This window comes from Amphiprion ocellaris, chromosome 10 (genome assembly GCF_022539595.1).
Source record: "Amphiprion ocellaris isolate individual 3 ecotype Okinawa chromosome 10, ASM2253959v1, whole genome shotgun sequence".
NCBI lineage: Eukaryota > Metazoa > Chordata > Actinopteri > Pomacentridae > Amphiprion > Amphiprion ocellaris.
In genome coordinates, this window is record NC_072775.1 from 36,028,888 (window position 1) to 36,055,752 (window position 26,865).

The 26,865-nt window shown below is 43.7% G+C and overlaps 1 protein-coding gene across 6 annotated transcripts in view; it reads left to right on the top strand.

Moving 5' to 3' along the window:
- LOC111564482 (disco-interacting protein 2 homolog C) overlaps positions 1-26,865 on the top strand; it is a 125,553-nt gene that overhangs the window by 92,498 nt on the left and 6,190 nt on the right. For 2 of the 6 annotated variants that reach the window (XM_055014708.1, XM_055014704.1), the window contains exons 15-32: positions 686-779; positions 866-985; positions 4,807-4,921; positions 6,096-6,235; positions 6,606-6,742; positions 6,819-7,027; positions 9,228-9,342; positions 10,313-10,514; positions 11,257-11,366; positions 12,256-12,336; positions 12,517-12,640; positions 12,770-12,891; positions 13,527-13,638; positions 14,905-15,014; positions 15,676-15,806; positions 20,037-20,205; positions 20,278-20,448; positions 24,425-24,454. In XM_055014708.1, coding sequence (XP_054870683.1) covers positions 686-779; positions 866-985; positions 4,807-4,921; positions 6,096-6,235; positions 6,606-6,742; positions 6,819-7,027; positions 9,228-9,342; positions 10,313-10,514; positions 11,257-11,366; positions 12,256-12,336; positions 12,517-12,640; positions 12,770-12,891; positions 13,527-13,638; positions 14,905-15,014; positions 15,676-15,806; positions 20,037-20,205; positions 20,278-20,448; positions 24,425-24,454 — 2,292 coding nt within the window. The remainder of the gene's footprint in view (positions 1-685; positions 780-865; positions 986-4,806; positions 4,922-6,095; positions 6,236-6,605; positions 6,743-6,818; positions 7,028-9,227; positions 9,343-10,312; positions 10,515-11,256; positions 11,367-12,255; positions 12,337-12,516; positions 12,641-12,769; positions 12,892-13,526; positions 13,639-14,904; positions 15,015-15,675; positions 15,807-20,036; positions 20,206-20,277; positions 20,449-24,424; positions 24,455-26,865) is intronic. The other 4 variants (XM_055014705.1, XM_055014707.1, XM_055014706.1 and 1 more) reach the window with 4 other exon arrangements.

The window sequence follows — 26,865 nt, forward strand, 5'->3', positions numbered from 1 at the left end:
GTGTTATTATAGTGTTATTACAGTGTTATGATAGTGTTATTACAATGTTCTTATAGTATTATTAGTGTCATTACAGTTATTCCAGTGTCATTACAGTGTTAATATAGTATTATTACAGTATTATTAGTTATTACAGTGTCGTTACAGTGTTATTATAGTGTTATGATAGTGTTATTACAGTGTTATGATAGTATTATTACAGTGTTATTACAGTGTTATTACAGTGTTATAACAGCGTTATATTATTACTACAGTATTATTACCGTGTTATTATAGTGTTATTACAGTATTATTACAGTATTATTACAGTGTTATTATATTACAGTGTTATTGTAGTATTACTACAGTATTATTAGTGTTATTAGACTATTATTATAGTGTTATTATAGTATTATTATAGTATTACTACAGTATTATTAAAGTATGTTATAGTGTTATTACAGTATTATTATGGTGTTGTTATAGTGTTATTACAGTATTATTGCAGTGCTATTACAGCATTATTAGTGTTCTTACAGTATTGTTGCAGTGTTCCACCATGTTTTTTCATGGATTTTTTCATTTTTCTCTTGTCCTGCTGCCAGATTTTAAACTTTTTTCTGGGGTATTTCTATTTTTTGCAGTAATCTTGATACATTTTAGAGTTTATGTAGTGAAAAGCTGTGTTTGTGTGTTTGTGTGCCAGAGTGTGATGAACATGATGCACGTCATCAGCATCCCCTACGCTCTGATGAAGGTCAACCCTCTGTCCTGGATCCAGAAGGTCTGCCAGTACAAAGGTACCAGAACCAGAACCTGAAGCGGGTCGTCCTGAGCTCGGACTGTTCTGCTGGATCTATAACTGCTGTGTTTGCTGTGTCTGCAGCTAAGGTGGCCTGTGTGAAGTCTCGGGACATGCACTGGGCTCTGGTGGCCCATCGGGACCAGCGAGACATCAACCTGAGCTCCCTGAGGATGCTGCTGCTGGCCGACGGGTCCAACCCCTGTAAGGAAGCAGAGATTTTAGAACAAATCTCTGATTATTCCAGGAAAACACAGTCAGAACCTCCTCAGAACCAGCTGGTTCTGTATCTGCAGTGACTTTATTTAATGGAGCAAAGTTCTACCTTCATACTGTAAATACTTCCGGTTAGACTTAGAGAGACTTCATTAATCCCCAGAGGGAAATTCTGTTGTTACACAGAGGGACTGAAAGTTGGTTATAAAAAATGAACACAAACCAGATTTAGTCTTTAGGTTGTGACACCTGGATGGATGAAGAATTAATCTGGTCCATCCATCCATCCATCCATCCATCCATCCATCCATCAATCCATCCATCCATCCATCATCCATCCACACATCATCCATCCATCCATCCATCCATCCATCCATCCATCCATTTTCTTCTGCTTATCTGGGGCCAAGTCACGGAAGCAGCAGATGAAGCAGGTCATTCCAGACATTCCTTCTCCCAGCAACACTTTCCAGCTCTTCCTGGGGGATTCTGAGGTGTTCCCAGGCCAGATGAGATAAATAATCCCTCCAGAGGGTTCTGGGTCTACCCCGGGGTCTCCTCCCAGGAGGACATGTTCAGAAAACCTCCAAAGGAAGTCTCCCTGGAGGATCTGAATGAGATGTCCAAACCTCCTCAGCTTGTTCCTTTAGAGGTGAAGGATCAGCAGCTCTACTCTGAGCTCCCTCTGGATGTCTGAGCTTCTCCCCCTATCTCTAAGGCTGAGCCCAGACACCCTACGGAGGAAGCTCATTTCAGACGCTTGTATCCACGACCTCATTCTTTGGGTCACTACCCAGAGCTCATGACCATAGGTGAGGGTTGGAACGTAGATGGATGGTAAACTGAGAGCTTCTCCTTGAGGTTCAGCTCCCTCTTCACCATGATGGTTCAGTCCAATGCCTTCATTACTGCTGACGCTGCACCAATCCTCCTGTCCATCTCTAGCTCCATTTTTTCATCACTCCTGAACAAGATCCCAAGATACTTGAACTCCTTCTCCTGGGGAAGCAACTCCCCCCAACCCAGAGGGAGCAATACACCAGTTTCCATCAGAGAACCATGACCTCAGACTTGGAGGTGCTGATCCACATCCCCACCGCTTCACACTCGGCTGCAAACCGCTCTAGTGCTGCTGAAAGTCTGAGGAAGCCAGCAGAACTACATCATCTACAAAAAGCAGAGATGTGATCCTGAGGTCCCCAAACCGGACACTCTCCTCACCCTGGCTGATCCTTGAGATCCTGTCCATGAAGACCACAAACAGGATCGGGGACAAGGGACAGCCCTGGAGAAGTCCAACACCCACAGGAAACGTCTCTGACTTTGTGCCGAGTATGCGGACACAGCTCTCACTTTGATTGTACAGGGACCGAATGGCTCGTATCAGAGAGCCCAGTACCCCATACTCCCTCAGTACCCCCCACATAGAGCCCCTCGGGGGACACGGTCATAATCTCTCTCCGGATCCATAAAGCACATGTAGACTGGCAGGCTGAACTCCCATGACCCCCTCAGCAGCTCCATAAGGGTAAAGAGCTGATCCACTGTTCCATAACCAGGACGGACTCCGCATTGCTCCTCCTGAATCCGAGGTTCGACAATTGGTCAAAGCCTCCCTTCCAGAGTAAACTTTCCCAGGGAGGCTGAGAAGTGTGATACCCCGGTAGTTGGAACACACTCTCCAGTCCCCCTTTTTAAAAATGGGAACCACCACCCCGGTCTGCCACTCCACAGGTACCGTACCTGATGCCCACATGACATTGTAGAGACGTGTCAGCCAAGATAGTCCAACAATGTCCAGAGCCTTCAGCATCTCAGGGCGGATCTCGTCCACACCTGGCACCTTGCCACCGAGGATTAGTTTGCAACTACCTTTGCAACCTCTGCCATGGATATGGATGAAGATTCCCCCGAGTCTTCAAGCTCTGCCTCCTCCACGGAAGACATGTTCACCAGATTCAGGAGATCCTTAAAGTCCTCTTTCAACCTCCCAACAATGTCCCCAGTACGGGTCAGCAGTTCTCCACCCCGACTGTAGACAGCCTCAGTAAAGCCCTGCCTCTGCTTCCTGAGGGTTTGGTGAGGCCAACTGAGTTATATTGTGTTCTCCATAGCCTCTCCGAACTCCTCCCACAAAAGAATTTTTGCTTCCATGACTGTTGCAGCTGCAACCCTTTTGAGCAACCAGTACTTGTCAGCTGCTTCAGGAGACCACTGAGCCAACCAGGCCTGAAAGGCCTCCTTTTTCAGCCTGATGGCTTCCCTCACCACTGGCGTCCACCAGCAGGTTTTGGGGTTGTCACCGCGACAGGCACCAGTGACCTTCAGGCCACAGCTCCTAACAGCTGCTTCTGCAATGGAGGCTTTCAACATGGACCACTCAGACTTCATGTCCCCAACCTCCCCCGGGATGCAGGAGAAACTCTTCCAGAGGTGGGAGTTGAAAACCCTACGGACAGGGTCCTCCACCAGATGTTCCCAGTTCACCCTCACTACACATTTGGGTTTACCAGGTCTGTCCAGCAGCCTTCCCCACCACCAGATCCAACTCACCACCAGGTGGTAATCAGTTGACAGCTCTGCTCCTCTCTTCACCTGAGTGTCCGAGACATTCGGCCGCAGGTCTGATGATACGACTATGAAGTTGATCATCGACCTTTGGCCTAAGGTGCTCTGGTACCAAGTACACTTATGAGCAACCTTATGCTCCATCACATGGTGTTTGTTAAAGCTTGTCTATGACCAGTACAGAAGTCTAATAGCAAAACACCACTCAGGTTCAGATCAGGCCGTTCCTCCCAATGACCTCCTCCAGGTTTCTCCATATTTGCCCATGTCAGCATTGAAGTCCTCCAGGAGAACTATGGAGTCCCCAGACGGTCCCCCTTCCAGGAACCACCCAGAGACTCCAAGAAGGCCGAATACTCTGAACTGCTGTTCGGTGCATAAGAACAGACAGCAGTCAGAGTTTTCCCCTCAGAGAGGCGACCCTCTGGTTATCCAGGGAGAACTCCAACAAAGCGGTGATCAGCCGGGGGTTCCTGAGTTTCCCTACACCCACCCAGTGCCTCTCACCCTGGGCAACTCCAGAGAAGGAGAGAGTCCAACCCCTCTCCAGGATTTTGGTTCCAGAACCTTTGCTGTACATGGAGGTGAGCCCAACTATATCTAGCCAGTACTGCTGATGAAGAAAAACAACCAAAATGTGACGCAAAAAGAACTCATAAAGACAGAAAAGGCCCAAAGTATGGCACAAAACAACCACAAAAAGATGAAAAACGATCAAACTGGGACGTGTAAAGACGTAAAATGACTGAAATGTCACACAAACAGCACATAATGATGCAATGCAGCCAAAATGAGACGCTAAACTACCCCTAAAAGACATAAAACAACCAAAATGTGACGCCCAATGAACTCCTAAAGACATAAAATGACCAAAGTACGACACAAAACAACCACAAAAACAAGCAAAATGATGTAAATGAACCAAACTGAGGAAGTTCTATCTTCATACTGTGAATATTTCCAGAGTTCCAGGTCATTGAAGTCCATGGAGGTGGGTCCAGATTTATCACTTTTTAATGGACTTTTCCAGAACTTCATCAGTCCAGCAGATAGAACCGTGACATTTAGGAGGAGGAAAATCTGAGTTCTGGCTAGAAGCTGACTCCAGATCAGTTTGACATCCATCCAGTTGTCACAGTCTGAACAATGAATCTGGTTTCTGATCAGTTTGTGTTCATTACTGGTTTAAACTGCATCAGTGTGTGTCTGTTGTGTAGCTAACAGCCAATTGTATGTTTCAGGGTCCATCTCGTCCTGCGATGCTTTTCTCAACGTCTTCCAGACCAAAGGACTGAAACCGGAGGTGATCTGCCCATGTGCCAGTTCACCTGAAGCCCTGACGGTGGCCATACGCAGGTACACAACTACACAATTACTACACAACTACACAATATAACACAAACCTGAAGCCCTGACAGTGGCCATACACAGGTACACAACTACTACACAATTACACAATATAACACAAATCTGAAGCGCTGACGGTGGCCATACGCAGGTACACAACTACACAACTACTACACAACTACACAATATAACACAAACCTGAAGCCCTGACGGTGGCCATACGCAGGTACACAACTACACAACTACGACACAACTACACTACTACACAATATAACACAAACCTGAAGCCCTGACAGTGGCCATACGCAGGTACACAACTACACAACTACTACACAACTACACAATATAACACAAACCTGAAGCCTGACAGTGGCCATACACAGATACACAACGACACAACTACTACACAACTACACAATATAACACAAACCTGAAGCCCTGACGGTGGCCATACGCAGGTACACAACTACACAACTACATAGTATAATACAACTACAGAACTACACAACCACACAACTATACAATACAACACAACTACATTACTACATGATATAACACAAACCTGAAGCCCTGACGGTGGCCATACGCAGGTACACAACTACACAATACAACAAAACTACGCAACTACACAATACAACACAACTACCCTAACAGTGTAGCATTTATATTAATGATGCTAATGGTATAGCGTCCATGCTCATGATGCTAACCGTGTAGCGTCCATACTAATGATGCTAACGGTGTAGCATCCATACTAATGGTGCTAACAGTGTAGTGTCCATATTAATGATGCTAACGGTGTAGCGTCCATACTAATGATGCTAACAGTGTACCGTCCATACTAATGATGCTAACAGTGTACCATCCATACTAATGATGCTAATGGTGTAGTGTCCATATTAATGATGCTAACGGTGTAGCGTCCATACTAATGATGCTAACAGTGTACCGTCCATACTAATGATGCTAACAGTGTACCGTCCATAATAATGATGCTAACGGTGTAGTGTCCATATTAATGATGCTAATGGTGTAGCATCCATACTAATGATGCTAACAATGTAGCATCCATATTAATGATGCTAACGGTGTAGTGTGTATATTAATGATGCTAACAGTGTAGTGTCCATACCAATGAACTTAATGGTATAGTTAATACTAAAGCTGGTGTCGCCCCCTGCAGGCCGCTGGAGGACGGCAGCTCCCCGCCGGGTCGAGGTGTTCTCTCCATGCAGGGTCTGAGCCACGGTGTGATCCGGATCGACTCGGAGGAGAAGCTGTCGGTTCTGACGCTGCAGGACGTTGGATCGGTGATGCCTGGAGGTGAGACGGACACTTCCTGTTCTGGATTTAGAACTTCCTGTTCTGGATTTAGAACTTCCTGTTCTGGATTTAGGACTTATTGAGTTTTTATTACTTTTTGGTTTCAGCTCAACGGACCTTAAAAGATTATTTAAAAACTTGTTAATATTAAATTAATAAGTTTTTATCTTCTTCGGTGTGAATATTTTCTGGTTTCTTTCTTCTGTGACAGTAAACTGAACATCTTGAGGAAACTCTGATCCACAGTTTAGAAACCAACAGGTGATTGATTGATCCCCAAATGAACCAACGATAAAACTACTTGTCAGCTGCAGCCCTGATGTTTGTAGAAGTTCGTGCTTTGAAGCTCTCATGGTCTTTGTGTCTGCAGCTACGATGTGTGCGGTGAAGCCTGAAGGCGTCCCTCAGCTCTGTAAAACTGATGAGATCGGAGAGTTGTGTGTTTGTACTGTTGCCACGGGAACCTCCTATTATGGTCTGGCTGGCATGACCAAGAACACCTTCGAGGTGAGGCTGTAGACGCTTTGGCTCGTTGTTTTGCTGTTTCATCGACTCGTGTTCCTCACCTGGTCTTCCTCTGCAGGTGTTCCCGGTCTCCACTAGCGGCTCTCCCATCACCGAGTTCCCCTTCACCAGAACCGGCCTGCTGGGCTTCATCGGACCTGCAGGCCTCATATTTGTTGCCGGGAAGATGGACGGTCTGATGGTGGTCGGAGGACGGCGGCACAACGCCGATGACATCGTTGCCACGGCGCTGGCTGTGGAGCCAATGAAGTTCGTCTACAGGGGCAGGTGAGAAACAATGTTCAGGAACTCTGTCAGAGACAACAGGTTCCTACAAGGTAATGTCAATAAATATAAACCATAAATCAGTGACTTCATAAGTGTTCTCGTCCTTCCAGTCAGGATCTAGTACATGAACCTTCAGGTCCATCATGGATCCTGTTGGTCTCCATCAGTCTGAATATCTGAACTTTCTCCTCCTTCTTTTTTATAAACTCTTAAACTCTGTCAGGTTCCTCAGGGATCCTGATCAACAGAATCTTTCAGGTCCAGACTCTAGTTCTCAGCTGGATAGAGGTCTGGACTCTGACTCTTCCAGAACTTCCACCTTGTCTTCAAACCATCTCTGAGGATCTCTGTTTGCTTCAATTCATTATCTGGATGGAAACCTGATCTTCTCCATGTCTCAGTTCTCTTCAGACTGCATCAAGTTGTCCTCCAGGATTTCATTTACCCTCTACCTTTACCAGCCTTCCAGGTCCTGCTGCTGAGGAACACCATGATGCTGCCACCACCGTGCTTCACATCATGATGCTGCCACCACCGTGCTTCACACCATGATGCTGCCACCACCGTGCTTCACATCATGATGCTGCCACCACCATGCTTCACACCATGATGCTGCCACCACCGTGCTTCACACCATGATGCTGCCACCACCATGCTTCACATCATGATGCTGCCACCACCATGCTTCACATCATGATGCTGCCACCACCATGCTTCACACCATGATGCTGCCACCACCGTGCTTCACACCATGATGCTGCCACCACCATGCTTCACACCATGATGCTGCCACCACCATGCTTCACATCATGATGCTGCCACCACCATGCTTCATATCATGATGCTGCCACCACCATGCTTCACAGTGGGGATGGGGTGTTTGTGAGGATGTCAAACATATCATCTAGTCTGATGGTCATAAAGCTCCATCCTGGTCTCCTCAGACCAAAGAACCTTCTTCCAGGTGTCTTCGGAGTCTCCACATGTCTTCTGGTGAACTCTAGTCCGGATTTAATTGGAGCTTTTTCCATCAGAGTCTTTCTCTTTGTCTCCATGAAGCTTTGACTGGTGAAGAACAGACAGCAGTTGTTGGATGAACAGTCTGAAAATGGAACTCCTTCAGAGGAGTCATAGGAGTCTTGGTGCCCTCCCTCTCTAGTCTCTTTCTCCTTCAGAGGAGTCACAGGAGTCTTGGTGGCCTCCCTCTCTAGTCTCTTTCTCCTTCAGAGGAGTCATAGGAGTCTTGGTGCCCTCCCTCTCTCGTCTCTTTCTCCTTCAGAGGAATCATAGGAGTCTTGGTGGCCTCCCTCTCTAGTCTCATTCTCCTTCAGAGGAGTCATAGGAGTCTTGGTGGCCTCCCTCTCTAGTCTCTTTCTCCTTCAGAGGAGTCATAGGAGTCTTGGTGCCCTCCCTCTCTAGTCTCTTTCTCCTTCAGTGGAATAATAGGAGTCTTGGTGGCCTCCCTCTCTAGTCTTTTTCTCCTTCAGAGGAGTCATAGGAGTCTTGGTGGCCTCCCTCTCTAGTCTTTTTCTCCTTCAGAGGAGTCATAGAAGTCTTGGTGGCCTCCCTCTCTAGTCTTTTTCTCCTTCAGAGGAGTCATAGGAGTCTTGGTGGCCTCCCTCTCTAGTCTCTCAGGTCTTGAGGACGTCCTGCTCTAGTCAGATTTATTCATGTTCCATCTTCCTTCCATTTCTTAATGATGGATTTAACTGGACTCCAGGAGACCTTCAGGAACTTTAAATGTTCTTGTATCGTCCTGACTGATGCTTTTCAGCAACCTTTCCTCAGAGTTTCTTGGTTGTTCAGTCTTCATGGTGTAGTTCTGTCCAGGAGTTCTGATCCACCAGAGACTGAACCTTCAGATCCAGGAGTCTTTATCCTCCAATCCCTGACCTCAGATCATCCATTAATGACTTGTAGACCAACTGACTCCAGCTGAGTTACATTAGATAGAATAGATTAGGATGGACTTTTATAGGCATCTGTATCATCTGTATTCTGTGTATTTATTATGTTTTACAAGATGATCATAGTTCCTCCAAAATAACTTCAGCCTTTGAATACTCTGAGTTGGGAGTTTGTTTAAAGCTTCTGAAGCTAATGCAGTCGGTAAATCAGCTCTGGTTCAGGTCTGTTCACTAGACTGTCTGCAGGTTTAGGTGTAATGATGTCTGCTGACTCAGAGGTGTGTGTTGTCCAGGATAGCGGTGTTTTCCATCACGGTGCTTCATGACGAGAGGATCGTGGTTGTAGCTGAGCAACGGCCGGACTCTACGGAGGAGGACAGTTTCCAGTGGATGAGCAGAGTTCTGCAGGTACATGAACGTTTATCTACAGGATAAACGGACGTAGAGGCACCAGTTTGTACTGGATATAATGTTTATTAGAACCACAAAGACCAACTGTCGCTGGTGTCACTGATGGACGGTCAGGAGTCGTTTAAGAAGGCAAGTTTTCTCTACAAAATCACCAAAACTACACCATTTATTAGAGCCAGAAAACAGAAAGAACTGTCAGATTTTCTAGTTTCCTGCAATCTTTGAACTGTGTGTTCAGAATAACTCCATAATCATCCAAAATCATCTAAAATCACTTGAAATTTGTCCAAAATAAGCTGAATTTGACCGAAACGAGTTGAAACTTGTCTAAAGTGACTCGATTTTGCCCAAAGTGACTCAAAATAAGATAACGATCATTCACAAACTCTCTTAATTGTCCAAAATTATTTGAAATTTGTCCAAAATAAGTAAATCTGACCAAAATAACCCCAGATTGATCCAAAATAAGATAAAGATTGCTGACAATCCCTCAAAATTTGTCCAAAAATGACTTAAAACTGCCTCAAAGGACAATAATGAATAATTATAGAACCTTGAAAATGGAAAAAAGTACAACATTTCCAATCCAGGTTGGTACTGTGACCCCACACAGTTCCTATGAGTGTACACAGTATGCATGGATCTTTTCATATTTCTACTAAAATGCAGACTTTGGTCCACATTTCTCCAACTGTTGAGGCTCTAACATCAGTAGAATCTGATGTGTCTAAGTTTGACCAGACAAGGTTCCAGTTTTTAGATGTTTTGACTTGAAATTTCTTACAACTGTTCTAAATGACTTGAAACGTGTCTAAATGCTCAACATTCTCCAAAGTCAGTCAATATGAGTTCAAAATCGTTTAAAAATTACTTAAAATATCCGTGAAATCACTCAGTTCTACTACAGCAGGAACACTAAAAACACAACTGGACTTTGTCTTCAGTCTAATTCCTGCTCGTGTTCCAGGCGATAGACGGGATCCACCAGGTGGGCGTCTACTGTCTGGCCCTGGTTCCCTCCAACACTCTGCCCAAGACTCCACTGGGAGGAATCCACCTGTCCGAAACCAAGCAGCTCTTCCTGGAGGGGGCGCTGCACCCCTGCAACGTGCTCATGTGTCCACACACCTGCGTCACCAACCTGCCCAAACCCCGGCAGAAGCAGCCAGGTAACGCTGACTACACCTGACAACACCTGAATACACCTGAATACACCTGAATACACCTGACAACACCTGACAACACCTGGCTACACCTGACTACACCTGAATACACCTGAATACACCTGACTACACCTGGCTACACTTGACTACACCTGAATACACCTGAATACACCTGAATACACCTGACTACACCTGCCAACACCTGAATACACCTGAATACACCTGAATACACCTGAATACACCGGACAACACCTGATAACACCTGAATACACCTGACAACACCTGACTACACCTGAATACACCTGAATACACCTGACACCACCTGAATACACCTGAATACACCTGAATACACCTGACAACACCTGGATACACCTGAATACACCTGAGAACACCTGAATACACCTAACTACACCTTACAACACCTGAATACACCTGAGAACACCTGAATACACCTGAAAATACAGCACTTATTCACTCTGTTCATTTCTGTTAGTAGCTGTCAGTGACTCATTAAGAACAGATCTCAGAACATTCAGTAGAACCTGGTATAACATCTGGATTAATCAGACACAAGGCCTAAATAAATGACAGAACCTTTAATCCTGATGTTCTGCTGTGGTTCTGCTGTGGTTCTGCTGTGTTTCTGGTGCAGTTCTGGTGCGGTTTTGACGCGGTTGTGATGTGGTTCTGGTGTGGCTTTGGTGTGGTTCTGGTGTGGTTCTGACATGGTTCTGGTGTGGTTCTGCAGAGATCGGTCCGGCCTCAGTCATGGTGGGGAACCTGGTGTCGGGGAAGAGGATCGCTCAGGCCAGCGGCAGAGATCTTGGTCAGATCGAAGACAACGACCAGGCAAGGAAGGTGTGTGTGTGAGGGGGCGTGGCTTTCTGCATCATCACATGACCAGCAGTCACATGACCAAACAACAGTCACATGGCCATCAATCACATGACCATCAATCATATGACCAGCAGTCATATGACCAACTAACTAAATAACTAATTAACAACTAAATAACTAATTATTGACTAAATAACTCATTAATGACTAAATAACTCATTATTGACTAAATAACTCATTAATGACAAAGTAACTGACTATTTATTGATACATTTGTAGATATAAAAACAAAAACTAATAAAATGCATAAAGTTTGAACATGTTTCGTTAAATGCAAGATAAAAATGAATCTAATTTACTGATTTAAATCAACCTGTTAAATTACAAACACACAACAATAATAGCTTCACTTAATACTGTCTAAAATTTAAACTCTGTGTTCATAGAGTTAAAAGAAATAGAATAGAATAAAAATAGACCCAAAGTTGTTTAAATCAATCCAACTGGACTTTAAGAAGGTTCCTTGAAGACGTTTCACCTCTCATCCAAGAGGCTTCTTCAGTTCTGGTGGTGGTTGATGTTGCCTCAGCTTATAACCTCTGTGAGGTGTGGTCAGTGTTATTCACATTCTGACGACCATTGCCAAGGCCCACCTGGCTCCTCAACGATGTTCGTTGGGAGCCAGGGAGTGACAAAGGGGGTCGTTGAAATGCGAGTTTCACCCAGCCCTCGTATGCTAATGTTGGTCGTTAGCATGAGCCATCTCACCTGAGTCATTCTGCTGAGTAGTTCTTTTTGGGAGTTTTGAAAGGACCTGATTGTAAAATGGCGAACGATGATGTCGCAGACCACCCCCCCGTCTCAGTTTTATCACCATTTTTATTCTAGATACTCTGTGTTTGTGTTTCAGTTCCTCTTCCTGTCGGAGGTGTTGCAGTGGAGAGCTCAGACGACTCCAGAACACGTCCTGTTCACGCTGCTCAACTCCAGGGTAATGCTCGCATTATGTTGCTAACATTAGCATTAGCATTAGCCACAACAATAGTGCTCAACTCCAGGGTAGCACTCGCATTATGGGACTAATGTGGCTAAGATTAGCATTAGCCACAACAATAGCAGAATCCTGTGTTAGCATGTGATGCTCATGTTTTTCTGATTCTCCGTCCTACAGGGAACCGTCTCCAGCTCTCTGACCTGCATGCAGCTTCACAAGAGGGCCGAGAAGATCGCCGCCCTGCTGGCTGAGCGAGGACACCTGCAGGACGGAGACCACGTCGCTCTCGTCTACCCTCCAGGTAACAAACACCGAGCTGCGACTCGAACCTGGAGGAAAACTCAGACAGAGAACATCAGGAGAACCAGCAGGATGATGATGTTCTTCATCGTTGGGTGGTTTTAATCCTGTCATCTTCCTCTTCCTCCAGGCATCGACCTGATCGTGGCGTTTTACGGCTGCCTGTATGCCGGATGTGTTCCCATCACAGTGCGACCGCCTCATCCTCAGAACATCAGCACCACGCTGCCCACCGTCAAGATGATCGTGGAGGTAAGAACCAACCAGAGTACGAGACTTCCCTTAGAACATCTGATCAGTTCTACCTTCATACTGGGAATATTTCCAGAGTTCCAGGTCCTTGAAGTCCATAGAGGAGAACGTCCCCTGGAGAAAGTTCTAGAGTAGACCTACTCTAGAACTTTCTCCAGTTGTCTGTAGATCTACTCTAGAACTTTCTCCAGTTGTCACTAGGTATACTCTAGAACTTTCTCCAGTTGTCGGTAGGTCTACTCTAGGACTTTCTCCAGTTGTCGGTAGGTCTACTCTAGGACTTTCTCCAGTTGTCAGTAGGTCTACTCTAGGACTTTCTCCAGTTGTCGGTAGGTCTACTCTAGAACTTTCTCCAGTTGTCAGTAGGTCTACTCTAGAACTTTCTCCAGGGGATGTTCTCCTTTCCTGCTTCCAGTCTTTAAGTTTAGTCTCACTTAGAACATTCCAGGACCTTGAAGTCCATAGAGGTGGGTCCAGAAAGATTAGAAAATTGGAACAGGAAGTCAGGGTGAAACAGGAAGTCAGGGTGAATAAAGGAGGTGAAACAGGAAGTCAGGATGAAACAGGAAGTCAGGGTGAATAAAGGAGGTGAAACAGGAAGTCAGGTTATGGTCTCACCTGTGTTCCATCTTCAGGTGAGTCGCTCCGTCTGCGTCATGACGACTCAGCTGATTTGTAAACTGCTTCGGTCCAAAGAGGCTTCAGCTGCTGTCGACGTCCGGACCTGGCCCCCGGTACTGGACACAGGTACACAACTAGACACACACAACTAGATACACAACCAGGTACACAACCTGAAACACACACAGACACACAACCAGGTACACAACCAGAAAACTAGACACACAACCAGACACACAACTAGACAACCAGACACACAACCAGACAACTAGACACACAACCAGACAACTAGACACACAACCAGACACACAACCGGACACACAACTAGACACACAACCAGACACACAACTAGACACACAACCTGAAACAGACACACAGCTAGACACACAACCAGATACACAACTAGACACACAACCAGACACACAACTACACAACCAGATACACAACTAGACATACAACTAGACAACCAGACACACAACCAGACACACAACCAGACAACTAGACACACAACTAGATACACAACCAGATAACTAGACACACACCCAGACACACAACTGGACACACAACCGGACAAATAACCAGACAACTAGACACACAACCAGACACACAACTAGACACACAACCTGAAACAGACACAGACACACAGCTAGACACACAACCAGATACACAACTAGACGCACAACCAGACACACAACTACACAACCAGATACACAACTAGACATACAACTAGACAACCAGACACACAACCAGACAACTAGACACACAACTAGATACACAACTAGATACACACAGTTTTTTTCTCAGCACTCAGATATTTGCTATTTCTAACAAACATGACATTCTATGAGGAGGAAGAACGTTCTTCTCAGTTTTGAGAACGTTAGAGTGTAACAGTCTGATAGCGTTATCACCAAACATCTTTAGAACATCTGTAGAACATCTGTAGGACATCTTTAGAATATCTTCAGGACATCTTTCGAACATCTTTAGGACATATTCAGAATGTCTTTAGGACATCTTTAGGGCATATTTAGGACATATTTAGGACATCTTTGAACATCTGTAGAACATATTTAGAACATCTTTAGGACATCTTTAGGATGTCTTTAGGACATCTTAGGAACATCTTTAGCACGTCTTTGGAACATCTTTAGGACATCTTCAAAACATCTTTAGAACAGCTGTAGGACATCTTTAGAACATCTTCAGAACATCTTTAGTTATGATACCTTTAAGAACATTCTGGGAACTGAAAGAAAACTTGCAGCTGAAAACATCATTAGAACTTTGCAGAATGTCCTCAGAAGGCTTCAGGAACAGAAACGTTCCAGCTGTGAGTTCAGAGAACATTTTAAACTCTTCTTCAGTTTCAGTCTGATGTTCTCTCTGCAGACGATCTGCCAAAGAAGAAGCCTCCTCTGCTCCACAAACCGTCCAACCCCGACACTCTGGCCTACCTGGACTTCAGCGTCTCCACCACCGGGATGCTGGCTGGAGTTCAGGTAAGAACCAGCAGAACCAACAGAACATCTCATACTACAGCAACAACATTTAAGAACCAACAGAACCAGCAGAACCAACAGAACATCTCATACTACAGCTACAACATTTAAGAACCAACAGAACCAGCAGAATCAACAGAACATCTCACACTACAGCGACAACATTTAAGAACCAGCAGAACCAACAGAACATCTCACATTACAGCTACAACATTTAAGAACCAACAGAACCAGCAGAGCATCCGACACTACAGCTACAACATTTTATAGATTCATAGCAGCAGCAGGAAGAACATGGAGGTCTGGGCTGAAGGATCTGTTCTGCTGTTTGTAGATTATGGTATCAAGTGAAGAAAAATGAGACGGGAATTTAAAAAACACCCAGAAACTGCTGCTGGATGTTCAGAGAGATAAAAGTTAAAAAAACATTCCAGTTTCCAGATGTTCTATCCACAACCTACAGACTTTTATAGAACAAAAAAATATCCTAAAAAACAAATTTCTGTTCACAAGGGACCTAAAATCAGCTTTATTTTGTGGTTCTCTGGTTTTATTCTGGTTTTATTATTAATTTTGGGACCTCTGATCAGCCTTAGTTTGTGGTTCTCTGGATTAAAATTCTGGTTTTATTCTGCCTTTCTTCTGCATTTTTGTGCTGCAGATGTCCCACACCGCCACCAGTGCCTTCTGCCGGTCCATCAAGCTGCAGGGTGAACTGTACCCGTCCAGAGAGGTGGCCATCTGCCTCGACCCCTACTGTGGCCTCGGCTTCGTCCTCTGGTGCCTGTGCAGGTCAGGAAGGTTCTACATGTTCATTCTCACCACTAAACGCTGCAGGTTTCCAGGTTCCATCAACACTCTGCTCAGTGTTCTAGTGGGGCAGATAACTGCATATATCAGAAGAATCTTTCAAATTGTCATACAAGGGCCAAATTTGGCATGTGTATGCATTATAGCTTACTTTTTCATAATACAACGTTAGCCATGCAATTTTCCAAAATGGCCGCCATTTTTCAAAATGGCGGCCATTTTGACGGCCAGGTAGCACTTTTGTTCAGAAGTCAGCCACATCCTCTGGATGGACTCCTGGAACTAGTCCTCACTGCTTGCCCAACTCTCACCTATGGCTCCAAGAAGTTGCTTGTGCACGGCAACGGCCACACCCCGGTAAACTGGGTGAGGGTAACATGTGGTGTGCTACCCCATGTGAAGGAGTATGTCTGACTCCATCATTTATTGTGCATGAAGTCAACAACAAATGAAGACACTTGACAATGGCGAAGATGCCAATGGATGGATGGTTGCTGGCCCTGCAGTGTCACAGCTTGTTGCGCAGTATGAAGAGGCGTCGGAGTTGAGGGACGTGTTAAAGCACACGAAACATCATGAACAGACCCCCACTGACCAGAAAAGCTTTCTGGAGAAGGTCCGAAGGTTGACAAACACACTGGAGGAAATGGGCAATCCATTTCAAGAAGAAACAGGAGATCTGCTCAACCTGGACACCAAGGATATAGCATCCCCAGACAGTGCTGCAAGGATTGCTACTCACCTTTCCACTGGGAAAGCATCCTTTGAGGCGCGCTTAGAGGCAGTAGAACAAGAAGACACCAGCTCGTTCTATGCACCGATCAAGAAGACAAAGATGGACTTCTTCCAACAAGAAAAGCTCCGCACTATTGCAAAGGAGAAGGTACTGAAGGAAGACTGTCAGCTCTTCTCGAAAATGTTCATTTCCTGCCAGAACAGAGAATGCGATCTACACGAGTTCTTCCGCCACGAGAATCAGCCATTTCCAGCATCTCTTAGTGACGGAGGGAGGTTGCATGTCTGCCAGAAGTCACAGCTAGCTGCCGTGCTGGAAGGCAAGGTTACACTCCCTGATGCAGAACCTGTGACTGATGTCATTATCATTGATGGTTCAGCTCTTATCAACACGTTGCCACCAAGAATGTCCAAGACATTTGCAGAGTATGCTGAGATGGAATTCATTCCCAAGGTCGATGCATGTTCCAGAAAGTACCACAGAACTGACATTGTGTTCGACACATACCAGGCATCGAGTCTCAAATCCGAAACTAGATCAAAACGAGGTCAGGGAGTCAGATGCCGGGTAACAGGGACAGGGAAATTGCCGAGAAATTGGCGCAACTTCCTGCGTCATTCTGCCAACAAGACTGAACTGTTTGCCTACCTGGCTGAGAAAGTGGTAGAACATCATAGTAAAAACAGAATCATCATCACTAGAGGTCCAGATGCCCTCAGTAACCACCCCGAGTTTAGCCTCAGTGATATATCACCTTGCAGTCACGAGGAAGCTGACACAAGAGTCTTCCTACATGCCAAGCATGCAGTAAAGAGGGGCTTCAAAACAGTAATGATCAGTGCCAATGACACAGATGTCCTTGTGATCGCAGTTGCCACTTTCTCGCAATTACAGGAACTGGGACTTCAGGAACTGTGGCTAGCCTTTGGGCAAGGACGGAATCTGAAGTGGATCCCAGTGCATGAGCTGACCTCATCCCTCGCTCCAGAGAGAAGAAGTGGTATGCTCTTCTTCCACGCCTTCACAGGTTGTGACACTGTGTCTGCATTCCGCGGACATGGCAAAAAGTCAGCCTGGCAGACATGGGATGTGTGCCCTGAGGCTTCAGGTGTCTTCACGAAACTGAGCTGCTATCCTACAGACGTTGAAGAAGATGACACTGTGATGTTGGAGAAGTTTGTCGTCACAATGTATGACCGATCCAGTTCAACTGAAGCTGTTGATGATGCACGACTGGAACTGTTTGCCAGGAAGCAGAGATCCTACCAAGCTATTCCACCAACTCAAGCAGCTCTTGTTCAGCACATCAGACGTGCTGCATACCAGGCAGCATGTATATGGAGTCAGGCTTTGGTGTGCCAGCCTGAAGAAGAGAGTCCTGCTGAATGGGGATGGAAACAAGAAGGAGACTGCTGGAGCATCCTATGGTCTGCACTCCCACCAGTTGCTCAGAGTTCCTTACAGCTGACGAAATGCCAGTGCAAGAGGCAGTGTCGCGGACGGTGCAAATGTTACAAGTTTGGTTTGAGCTGTACGATCATGTGCAGCTGCACCTGCTCAGAATAGTGTTTACGTGGAATCCATGAACAATGCTGAGCTACTCATAATAGAAATGACTTTACATGTACATGCTTTGCTTACTATTTGCCCTTTTTATTGCCTGTAATATGACAGAGTACAATGTAATGGTGTTGCAATAACACAGTTTCGGTAAGGTAAAATCATTGTTTTGTGGCTTTCTGATGATTGTTAGAGCCTTGCTTTTGTCATAATTGAATTCTGTATTGCCAAAAATGCAAGAAATGGTGTTAATATCATCAAAATTGGGTAAGAAGATCCAGACATATACCAAAGAGCCAAAAATATGATGCCAATGTCCGCCATCTTGAAAAATGGCCGCCATTGGCGGCCATTTTGGATTTTTATGTGGCTAACGTTCTTTAATGAAAACACTGCTAAAAAGTAATGTTCATGAAAAATTTGGTGCTTGTATGACAATTTGAACAATTGTTTCAATTATCTGCCCCACTATTCGTTCTCAGGATCTTTACGAGAACAAATTTAGGAAAACAGAGAAAATCTGGACGAATAAGTGTGAAGAGATAACTGTTTTCAATCCAAAATATACAAATATTAATACAGAGATTAGCAGTCAAACATTGGAAAACAACAAATTGCTTGGTTGACTCATGTTCTCCAGGTAGACTCTTGTTCTCCAGGTCGACTCGTGCTCTCGTGGTTGACTCGTGTTCTCCAGGTAGACTCGTGTTCTACTGGTAAACTCGTGTTCTCCAGGTAGACTCGTGTTCTCCAGGTTGATTCATGTTCTCCAGGTAGACTTGTGTTCTCCAGGTAGACTCGTGTTCTCCAGTTTGACTCGTGTTCTTCAGGTTGATTCGTGTTCTCCAGGTAGACTCATGTTCTGCCATCTGACTCGTGTTCTCCAGGTAGACTCGTCTTCTTCCATCTGACTCATGTTCTCCAGGTAGACTCGTGTTCTCCAGGTAGACTCGTGTTCTCCAGGTTGACTCGTGTTCTCCAGGTAGACTCGTGTTCTCCAGGTAGACTCGTGTTCTCCAGTTTGACTCGTGTTCTCCAGGTTGACACGTGTTCTCCAGGTAGACTTGTGTTCTCCAGGTAGACTCCTGTTCTCCAGGTTGACACGTGTTCTCCAGGTAGACTCCTGTTCTCCAGGTTGACACGTGTTCTCCAGGTAGACTTGTGTTCTCCAGGTAGACTCGTGTTCTCCAGGTATACTTCTGTGCTCCAGGTTGACTCGTGTTCTACTGGTAAACTCGTGTTCTCCAGGTAGACTCGTGTTCTCCAGGTAGACTCGTGTTCTGCCATCTGACTCGTGTTCTCCAGGTTGACTCATGTTCTCCAGGTAGACTCGTGTTCTCCAGTTTGACTTGTGTTCTCCAGGTTGATTTGTGTTCTCCAGGTTGACTCGTGTTCTCCAAGTAGACTCGTGTTCTACTGGGAGACTCGTGTTCTCCAGGTTGACTCGTGTTCTCCAGGTAGACTCCTGTTCTCCAGTTTGACTTGTGTTCTCCAGGTTGATTCGTGTTCTCCAGGTTGACTCGTGTTCTCCAAGTGGACTCGTGTTCTACTGGTAGACTCATGTTCTCCAGGTAGACTTGTGTTCTCCAGGTTGACTCGTGTTCTCCAGGTTGACTCGTGTTCTCCAGGTTGACTGGTGTTCTCCAGGTAGAGTCGTGTTCTACTGGTAGACTCATGTTCTCCAGGTAGACTCGTGTTCTCCAGGTTGACTTGTGTTCTGCCATCTGACTGGTGTTCTCCAGGTTGACTCGTCTTCTCCAGTTTGACTCGTGTTCTCCAGGTTGATTCATGTTCTCCAGGTAGACTTGTGTTCTCCAGGTAGACTCATGTTCTCCAGTTTGACTCGTGTTCTTCAGGTTGATTCGTGTTCTCCAGGTAGACTCGTGTTCTGCCATCTGACTCGTGTTCTGCTGCAGTGTCTACTCAGGTCACCGGTCCATCCTGATCCCTCCGTCGGAGCTGGAGCTGAACCCGTCCCTGTGGCTGTGGTCCATCAGCCAGCAGAAGGTCCGGGACACCTTCTGCTCCTACAGTGTCATGGAGCTCTGCACCAAAGGCCTGGGCCTGCAGACCGACGCCCTGAAGGTAAGAGACCGGCTCTGAGCCTGACCCCCGCTGGATCAGAACGGCCGTCTGATGTCCCGCTGCTCTCCTCAGTCTCGTGGTCTGGACCTGTCCCGGGTCAGAACCTGTGTGGTGGTGGCTGAGGAGCGTCCCCGGATCGCCTTGACCCAGTCCTTCTCCAAGCTCTTCAAGGACCTTGGCCTCCATCCGCGAGCCGTCAGCACCTCGTTCGGCTGCAGGGTGAACCTGGCCGTCTGCCTGCAGGTAGTCACAAGTCCCTGGTTCTGCTCTGGTTCTGGTCTGGTTCTGGTCTGGCTCTGCTCTGGTTCTGGTCGGGTTCTGGTCTGGCTCTGCTCTGGTTCTGCTCTGGTTCTGGTCCTGCTCTGGTTCTAGTGTGGTTCTGGTCGGGTTCTGCTCTGGTTCTAGTCTGGTTCTGGTTGGGTTCTGCTCTGGTTCTAGTCTGGTTCTGCTCTGGTTCTAGTCTGGTTCTAGTCTGGTTCTAGTCTGGTTCTGCTCTGGTCCTGCTCTGGTTCCTGTCTGGTTCTGCACTGGTTCTGGTCTGGTTCTGTGACATTGTGGTCAGACTGTTAAATGGAGTTTAGTGGTGGAGAACCAGCTGCTGTAGAACAGAGATGATGACTGAAGTTAGGTCTAGAAATTTACCAGCTGTAGAAGATAATAGAAAGAAACGGACCAGAACTTAAGGTTCCTTCTGTGAAGTCCAAGTTTAACATCAGTCTGAGTTTCTAATGACTCCTAGAACTTTGGATTAATGATGGAACCATTGAAGCATGAATCTTTGTCACAATAAACAATCGTTTTGATTCTTTCATAGATTTATTAAAGTTCTTCTGAAATACAACAACATCTGCTGGATCATAAACATACAAACAGAAATTCAATTCAATTTTATTTATATAGCGCCAATTACAGTCAAATTGTCTCAAGACGCTTTACAGAATCCATATGCCTGAACCCCAGAGCAAGCCCTAAGGAGACAGTGGCAAGGAAAACACCCTTTTAATGTTACTGTTTGGTTAAATTTGTCCGTTTCCTCCTCAGTTTGGTTCTTCTGGTTTCAATCTCCTGGTTTATCTTTGACTCTTCTGGACACTATATCTACCGTCAAGCATGGAGGTGGCGGTATCATTACACTGACAATGTCAGAAGGACAACAAATTTAGTTGAACGGCACCAGAATTAGTACAGTTCAGCTAAACTTGTCTTTCTGACTCAGACTTGTTTCTTCATCAGTCTTCAGGTTCTTAATGGGTCTAAGTCAGAACTTTGGGGAGACCAGTCTAGAACCTTCATTCCAGCCTGATGGAACCATTTCTTTACCACATCTGATGTGTGTTTGGGCTCATTGTCTGGTTGAAACATCCAACTGTGTCCAAGATCAACCTTCTGCTGATGGTTGTAGGTTCTACTAGTGGTCTGAAACCCGTCCTGAACCAGTCCTTAAAAGGTCGAAAATCGGGACCAAAACCAAACCTAATTACTCCTCAAAAAGTCTATGACCCGCCCAAGAAACCAGTCCTCATCCAGGACCAGATCCAGAGTAAAATAAATCCTAAACCAACTTTAAATCACATCCAAAACCAGAAGAACCAAGACTGGAACCAAACATAAACCAGTCCCAAGAAAGTCCAGAACCAGTTCAACATCCAGTCTGAAACCAGTCCAGAAGCTCTTCTAGAAACCCCAGAGCATGATGCTGCCACCTCCATGCTTGATGGTAGGTTTGGCGTTCTTTGGGTTAAAGGCTTCATCTTCAGTTTTTGTTCCATCTGACCACAGGACTTATTTCCAGTCATCTAGGACGATTCTGGAGTCAGTTTGGTCAACTTTAGCGTCATTTTGGGTAGTTTTTCAGTCATTCTAGATGTTTTCAGTCACTTTGGAATACTTTTGCATAAATTTGGACAAGTTCTGAGTCAATTTTAACTGTTTTTGTGTCAATTTGGGAAAGTTTTTTTTAAAAATTAGACATGTTTTTTTCAATTTGGACAATTGTTGAGTGAATTTATGAGTGAATGTAGATGTCTCCACCAGTCAGTTTGGACCAGTTTTGATTCAGTTTTGACAGTTTTGATCTATTTGGGCAATTTTTAAATTAGTTTGAACCAGTTTTGCATCATATCAGGCTACTTTTGAGTATTGTTAGACATATTTCCATCCTCCTTAGACTATTTTTGAGTCAATTTGGGCAATTTTTGAGGTAATTTGCGGAGTTTTTGAATAATTATCGAAATGTTTTCAGTCACCTTGGAAAGGTTTTGAGTAAATTTAGATTAATTTTGAGTCAATCTTAACAGTTTTTGCTCCAGTTTGGGCAGGTTTTTAACCCTTTGATGCGTAGACCACATCAGGAGATACCCATTTTCCATTGGATTCGGGTCACTTTTGACCCAGGTTATGCATCAAAGGGTTAATAATTTTAGACATGTTTTAGTCACTTTGGTCAACCGCTGAATGAATTTATGTCCATGTAGACATCTCTTCAGTCAGTTCAGGCAGTTTTTGAGTCACTTTTGACAATTTTGGCCAATTTTTGTATCAACTTAGGAAACTTTTGAGTTCAAGTCAATGGTTTTCTTCTTCAGATGTTTGCTGAGCTCCTCAGATTTTCCCCCTGTAGTGTTTGAGTCTAATGAGTGGATCTAATGGTTCTATTTAAGCTGGATCAGAGGAGTCAGCAGCTGTAGTCAACTGGAATCACTCAGGAGTTAAGAGGTCATGAAACTAAGAAACTTAGATTAACACAACATTCTACATCAACAACACTGATAGGTCAAGTTGTTGTTTGTATATTTATGATCCAGCTGATGTTGTTGGGTTTCCAGAAGACTTTTAATAAATCTATGAAAGAACCAAAACACACTGTTGCCTTAGTGACAAAGATTCGTGTTTCAATGGTTCCATCATAAATTCAGAGTTCTAGGAAACTAAAGACTGAATGATAAATGCGGATGTAAGCTTTAGTTCACTGCAGTATATAAATGTACACATGAAATAGAGTAGTTCATCTGCAGCATGAATACTAGAAACAAAAATTAGCTTTAGCTTCTCTGCTAGCAGAAACTTTGCACGTTTTGCTAACTTGACGTCAGCAGGAATTCCAGTTTGAAGCACATTAACTCCTTAAACTGCTTTTAGTTTGGATGTGTTTTCTTACAAAAGCAATGATTTATTCTTTCCAAATGTACTGTATTCGAGGTATCTGCTAAAAAACAAAATCTGCTTTTTTTTCTCACTGTGATCCAGTTTTCCTCCGTATAGAAAGGTTTTTCATATTTTTATTTAATTTGACAGATTTTGCTGGTCATGGGATGTAGAGGAACATTCTCTGTAGATTTTTCAGATGAACATGAACCAACATCTGATCTGGAGATGAAACTTCTGTCGATCTTTTCACTAAATCAGCACATTTCCAAACGATGTAATTGTCTTCGACCTGGAAACCAGGAAACATCAGAAGTTCTTTTCTTATGTTTGACTTTCTGAGGAGAAACCACCTAACTGTCACGAGTTTCACAACTTTGAGCTTTTATTAAAGGTTTAGAGGCTCATCAGCATTTTAAATTAGATTATTTTAATTCTACAGACTAAAAACCACACAGACGTTAATGTTGGAAGTGTTCGTACATTTGATTGATCCAGCAGCAGATTGTCAGAGTTAAACCAGCAAACCGACTGGTTCAGGTTTCAGCTTCTTCTCTCCATTTCAAGATCATCAAACATCTCAGCTTCCATCTGCAGCCAAAATCAGAAAAGTCACACAAATCTGTTCTGAAAGTCTGGAGGAATCAAATCAGTTCCTGTTCATTAAACCAGTTCCTGTTCATTAAACCAGTTCCTGTTCATTAAACCAGTTCCTGCTCCTTAAATCAGTTCCTGCTCCTTAAATCAGTTCCTGTTCATTAAACCAGTCCTCTGATATCAGTTTAAAGCTAAAATATGAAATACAACTTCAGGTTTTAACATCAGTAATTATTTCCATCATCTGCTTGGTCTCTAACTGCATTTAGAATTCTAAATTTACCGTTATTTTCCAGCCTGCTGTGAGCTTTAACATCTGGATTTAACCTTTAACCGACCAGATGTTGCTTGCTTCCTTTCTTTGAGTTTTCCATTTGGACATGTCTCCTCCCTCTTCCTGTCTCTGTTTTGCATAACCCCACCCACATTTCCTCATACCTGGTTTTGTCTCCGCCCTCCTCCTTCTTCGCTGCTGTAGCCTCACAGGCTGGGAAAGCTGGTCGACCAGGTAGGAAACCACCTCAACCAATCATGTGCAGCCACTTCTAACCAACCACAACCAATCACCTCCAACCACCTCAGCTGGCTTTAGATCACTACTCCCCTAAATGTAGTATTAGAGGATAAATGTAGTATTAGAGGGTAAATGTAGTATTAGAGGATAAATGTTGTACTAGAGGGTAAATATAGTACTAGAGGGTAAATGTAGTATTAGAGGGTAAATGTAGTACTAGAGGGTAAATGTAGTATTAGAGGGTAAATGTAGTATTAGAGGGTAAATATAGTGCCGGAGGGTAAATGTAGTACTAGAGGGTAAATGTAGTATTAGAGGGTAAATGTAGCACTAGAGGGTAAATGTAGTACTAGAGGGTAAATGTAGTATTAGAGGGTAAATGTAGCACTAGAGGGTAAATGTAGTACTAGAGGGTAAATGTAGTATTAGAGGGTAAATGTAGTGTTAGAGGGTAAATGTAGTACTAGAGGGTAAATGTAGTATTAGAGGGTAAATGTAGTATTAGAGGGTAAATGTAGTATTAGAGGGTAAATGTAGTACTAGAGGGTAAATGTAGTATTAATAATTGACAATAACTGAGAAACTGAAAATTAACAACTAATTCAAAATTGAATTTACGAAAATATCCATGAAACCTTTTCTGTTTTACAGTTTAAAGCTCAGATTTGTATTTATTTATTTATTTTAGTTTGTAGTGAAGCAGCTTCCTGTTTATTTTAGGGCTGGGACCTTAATGCGTTAATTTCGATTAATTAATTACAGGGGAAATAACGCGTTAAACATGATAACGCAATTAATTGCACCCTCCTCAGTTCCCTCATTTCTGGTAACTCTGATGAACACTTCAGCCCAGTAGGTGGCGGTAATGAACCTAAAGTCTGTTTGTAGCCATGAAGAAGAAGCACAGGAAGCACTGAGTGAAGTCAGGCTCTGGTGAACAGTGAAGGAAGACCAGATTGAGCTTGTTGGACAGAAAGTTTTCTTTTAAAAATCTTCCTGATGGCAGCTTGGATAAAAGACTGGTTGTGTGTAAATTGTACAACAAAGAGTTTTCTGATCACTGCATCACTTCAAGCTGACGGTATCACCTCAATGTAAAACATGTTGCTGTTAGCACCAGAGCTAACGTAGCTACGAGTCATGCTAACGGCTAACGGTGTAGCCATCCCATAATAGACCACTTTTCTAGACAGTGCTTGAGTTTACAGAAAGTCTTAAAATGTTGAATAAAATCGCTATAATTGCACTTAGATTTGCAATAATCTGTGAATGTAGCAGACAGATGAAAAATGCAGATAAATAGAAATGAAACATTTTTGTGGTTTAAGGTTTTACTCCATCGAGGCTCTGCCTCCTTGGAGGAGGAATAACCTAAACAACAAAAATATCTCTTTTAATAACTTCATTATAAACTTTTTGTTGATAAAAAAAATTACATAAATAAAGATTGATATTCCTATAAAAAGAACCATCAAAATTCCACCATTTATCAGACCCAGAAAAGATGAAAACAGAATGAATTTCTGGATTTTCAACTTTCTGAAGCTCCTTGAACTACTTATGCTGATTTTATGTGCCATACAGTGGAAAAAACAACTAAATTCAGGCTTTAAGTCATCAAAATCAGTTTTTTCTATATGTCCCATTTTCCTTTTTTAAATAAATTTTAAATTATAAACACATATATGTCTATTCATTGATTCAACTGTCAACCACAATTTTATTTGAATTGAAAAACTTCACTTATTGTGTCAAATATTGCTATTTGACAAAACTGCAATTAATTGCGATTAATTACAAAACCTGTAATTAATTTTTAAAAATTTAATCGTGTCCCACCACTAGTTTACACACACACACACACATATATATATATATATATATATATATATATATATATATATATATATATATATATATATATATATATATATATATATATTTATATATTTATATATTTATATCTATATATAATATCTCTATAGATTTATTTCTATACAGTGGGGATCGAAAGTTTGGGCACCCCAGGTAAAAATTTATATTAATATAAACTTTGGGCACCCTGCAGAGTTTATAGCATGCACCACCCCCTTTGGAAAGCTGAGACCTGACAGTGTCATGGATTGTTCACAATCATTGTCTGGAAAGACCAGGTGATGTCAATCTCAAAGGTTTTAAATGCCCAGATTCATCTGATCTTACCCCAACAATCAGCACCATGGGTTCTTCTAAGCAGTTGTCTAGAACACTGAAACTGAAAGTAGTTGATGCTCACAAAGCAGGAGAAGTCTATAAGAAGATAGCAAAGCATTTTCAGATGCTAATATCCTCTGTTCGGAATGTAATTAAGAAATGGCAGTCATCAGAAACAGTGGAAGTTAAAGCAAGATCTGGAAGACCAAGAA